Genomic DNA, 4,352 nt, shown 5'->3' with positions numbered 1-4,352 from the left:
CCCATTCAGTAAGAGACCTACACTTTCCCTGACCTTCCTCTTGTTCCTGACATATTTGTAGAAACCCCATTTATTACTCTTCACATCCCTTGCTAGCTGCAACTCCAATTGCATTTTGGCCTGCATGCCCAAGCAAAATTCTTATACTCCCAAATTGTTTGTTTAAGCTTCCACTTCTTGTAAGCTTCCTTTTTATGTTTAAGCTCACTGAAGAGTTCTCTACTAAGCCACGCTGGTCGCTTCCCACATTTGCTATTCTTCCTGCACATCAGGATGGTTTGTTCCAGTGCCCTCAGTAAGGTTTCTTTAAAATACAACCAGCTCTCCCTGGACTCCTTTCCTCCTCAGGCTGGCCTTCCTGCAGATCTTGCCCATCAGTTCTCTGAGGGAGTAAAAAAGTCTGCTCTTCTGAAGTCTAGGTCCATACTCTGCTGCTCTTTCTGCCTTTTGTCAGGATCCTGAACTCAGTCACTTTGTGGTCACTGCTGCCCAACTTGCCATCCACTTCTACATCCCCGACCAATTCTTCCCTGTTTGTGAGCATTAGGTCAAGAAAAGCACAGTTCCTAGTTGGTCTCTCCAATGCTTGCACCAGGAAGTTGTCTCCAACACTCTCCAGAAACTTCCTGGCTTGCCCGTGCACCACTGCACTGCCCTCCCAGCAGATGTCAAGTGCATAATGGAAGCACTAGTATTAGTAATAGTAGTATATCATAATAATTATAAATCATCCACAGACTGGATCGTGCTAAGCATACTATGTATTCTTATTCCCTTACCTGGACTAGGTCTTTTGTGACCCTTTTGTTATTATGGGTTCTTCACTTGTTTGCCTCTCCCAGCGCTATCCCTATTGCTCCTCCTCTCCTACCATTTGTAATCAAATTACTCAATCCCCTTTATACACTGCTCTATGCTCATCTTTTCACAGCATCGGATGAAATGGGCTCCCTTTCCCTCTCTATGCATAGCTTAAGCTTGACTTCAAACTAACACAGCTACTAGCTACCTCTCAATACCATTACTTGCAACATTTAAAATCAAACTGGGCAGAGCACCACACATTTGCAGGAAATGATCCTGCCTTGCAAAAGGATTTAAGTAGATGAGCTTTAACATTCCACAGTTCTCTGTGGGCTTACCTAGATGACTAGGTTTTACAACAAGAAACAATTCTTACCTGTGTGACCAGCCAGTTCACGGCTGACACGTACATTCCCTTCACGAGTTTTCAGGTTGTAAATGGAACAGATATTATCAAGACCACCACAAGCCACATAGTTTCCAGAGGGGGCATATGCACAGGTCATCACCCAAGATGAACGCAGGGGAATAGCATGCACCTGGAATACAGAGAGAACATCTGATTCATCCAGCCGGTCAACTGATTAGGCATTTTAATCACAAATCTACTTTTTTGTAACAGTATCACTCTCCCTCAAATCAAAAGTAAGGACAGAAAAATTAATAAGCAAGTCTTGTACTTGAACGGCCAAACTTATTATTTCAGGGATATTTTCACATGTAGCTTCTCAAACCAAATAATAGCCTAATTAAAACTTCAGAATTGCATTCTGAGAATCCAGTTTAATGAGCAGGAATAATAAAAGTCACACAAGCTGTTCTTATATTTTCATGATTCAAGTATCTTATAGATTTAGAAAAACATCAGCGTTTCACATACAGGATGGGGGAAAAGGACAATTCCAGATTATATGAAAGAATGAAAAATTAAGATATTGGTTCTTCCATTTGACACACTCATTTAAATCTTGCCTTAAAAACCTACTTTGATGCTTACAAGTAGTGAGAAAAGAAACAATTTTAGTCATTTAGACTATGCATCCCTGTTTTCCCCACTATCGCATATACTCATCTTCCCTAAATAAGCACATTCACTAACTCTGTCTTTCCTTCTCCAACTCCTATACTCAGTTTTGTAACCCCCATCATTTTAAAATTCATTCAGAAACTCCTCAAGGAAGGTACTGTGTCTTCATAGGCATCATGAGATTATGCAAAATATCCACGACTTCCTCTTACTTCCCAATTAGGGACTAAAAAGATTACCATTAATCTCTCTCTGTGCATGACTTCCAACTACAGGTCTACAACCATAGCAGAACCTACAGTGATGGGTAATTTAAGAATTTATTTTCAGTGCAGAGCATTGCTTTCTTAAAGCCAGCTAAGCATGAGACAGTTCTCTAAGCATAAAAGCTAGTGAAATGCCCCAAATGTCTATCCATATTTCAACTGCAGGATAAAAATGTGTTTATAACTGTGTTTTGTTGTTGCTAACATTTTGTACAACACAACTGCAGCAAGGAGTACTTAGCCACAATGCTATCATAAATATTTTGAGAGAGATTGCTTTCAGATGTAATCTATTTCAATTTGTGAAAATATTAAAAGTAAAAAAAGTACTTCCTAGATATAGGAATGTGGCTTCAAGTTTCCTGGATTTGCTTAGCAATTTTTTCACTGAATGAACCCAGTTTCAAAGGGATGATGCACTTCTAGCTAGAGTTCTATTTCTGACTCGACCAAAGACTTCCTTAAATCAACCAACAACCTTTCTGTGATTCAGTTTCCCCAGCCCTAAAAATAGGGATCTCCTCACTACCTCCCAGGAATGTTCAAGATATTAATTAATGTTTGCAAAGAGCTTAAAGATCCTAATATGGAAGTCACTGTTGAAGTGACTATTTTAGCATCTCCTCTTTTTCAATTAAAAAGTACTTCTGGTTATTAAACTGCCTTTTACCTGTTGAAGTTTCCTATTTTAAGCTCTCTGAAACCAAATGTCTTTATTTAGCAAGCAATATTCTCTTCGCTTGTGCTGAATTTGTCACAAAGACAATGAAGTAACCACTGGGCGCTGACCACTACCATGTCCCATTCAACCGTCTGTAACCTTAGCCTGGTCACATGACTATAGCCAGAAACTAAGAGTCAGTCATTTACCAGCATTCTGGTGTTTCACTGCCTTATTGCAGAATTTAAACTAGTACATCTGTGCTCTTCCCACTTAGAACATTTCAGGGAAATGGTTTGCTAATTAACTTCTGCTCCCTCTGCTGACAGCTGCTCCTAGAGCAGCAGAACAAAAACTACCCTTGCTCTAGAACTAAATATTTTTAGTTTCTCAGAGACAACACATGTATATAATCAATACATGTTTAAATATACACGCTATAGTTGCAGTTCTAAATACATTTGTCATAAAATAATTATGAGTCAAAAGTTAGGTTTAAACTAAATACTAGCTGTACCTCTAAGAGCCGACATAGATAAATTATACACTTTGCCCTTGTATTTTCAGTTTAATTTCAGTTAAGTAGTAACATGTCAGTTACTCACCTTGTTTGTGGTATAACTGTCCCAAATTATAAGTTTGCCATCCTGGGAGGCACTAACTAGAAGCCTGGAAAGAAAATATGAGATTAAATATAAAACGGTCACTGAAGGAACCAGAGAGAACAAAGTCATCTAGCTTCACATAATAATGTTATCAAAACTACTAAAAGGCTTTAAAGCCACAGCATAAACATTGTGTGCGCTGTACTTCACACACACAGAATTATGCACCTCCTAGAAGTGCGAGTGGACTTCAGTTTAACTGTTAAATCTTACTGAACAGAGGAACAGTGGAAGCCTCTGAAAGCACAGACTGAACATCTGACATTCTCCAAGATCCTTGTTGGATGTCAGGACTCAATAATAATATTTTGTAGTATTCCCGGCAACTTCTTGCATTGGGAGTGCATGAATGTATATTAGGAAATATAAGTGACATTGGTGCACGATGCGAAAACCCCACCCACACACGTCACTGATCTAATGCATCCCTTTTCTTACAGAATTTCACAGCTTTAGGTCCTATTCCCTCAAAAAAAATCAACTATTTGAAGATTTAAGAATGAGTAAGCCAGTTTTACAGAAACTCATTGACTTGCATTTGAATTCTGATTTGCTTAAAAAAGTCTGTTCTGAAATTGGAAGTCTTAATTTTCTAAAACACAGGCTGTTCACTCTCCTGCAAGCATCTGAAAAAAATCTGAGGAAAGGGAATTGAGAAAATATGCAGTCAGACTTATTAAAAGCCTATATTATCTTGCTTTCATGCTAAGAAACAATACAGTAATCTATTACAGATACATATTTTATTCTCTGGAGTTTATCTTGTTTCTCTTAAAGCACGCATTTTTGGAAGACTTCTTTTAATAAAGGGGGTATGCAAAAAGGACCCAAGAGTTCTTCCTTCCCCCCTCTTCATACCCAGCAAATAATCCCTCTCTCTCTCTCTCTCTCTCTCTCTCTCTCTCTCTCTCTCTCTCACACACACACAC

The 4,352-nt window shown here is 38.7% G+C and overlaps 1 protein-coding gene across 2 annotated transcripts in view; it reads right to left on the bottom strand.

Moving 5' to 3' along the window:
- The window catches only part of GNB1 (G protein subunit beta 1), a 136,275-nt gene that overhangs the window by 32,217 nt on the left and 99,706 nt on the right, over positions 1-4,352 (bottom strand). For both annotated transcript variants that reach the window (XM_019511692.1, XM_019511693.1), the window contains 2 exons: positions 3,364-3,427; positions 1,181-1,343 (listed from right to left, as the gene is read on the bottom strand). In XM_019511692.1, coding sequence (XP_019367237.1) covers positions 1,181-1,343; positions 3,364-3,427 — 227 coding nt within the window. The remainder of the gene's footprint in view (positions 1-1,180; positions 1,344-3,363; positions 3,428-4,352) is intronic.

The sequence above is a fragment of the Gavialis gangeticus genome, unplaced genomic scaffold, assembly GCF_001723915.1.
Source record: "Gavialis gangeticus isolate Ggan-Ray unplaced genomic scaffold, GavGan_comp1, whole genome shotgun sequence".
NCBI classification, from domain to species: domain Eukaryota; kingdom Metazoa; phylum Chordata; order Crocodylia; family Gavialidae; genus Gavialis; species Gavialis gangeticus.
The sequence above is the reverse complement of the archived record's forward strand: the minus strand, read 5'-3'. Positions and strand labels throughout refer to the sequence as shown.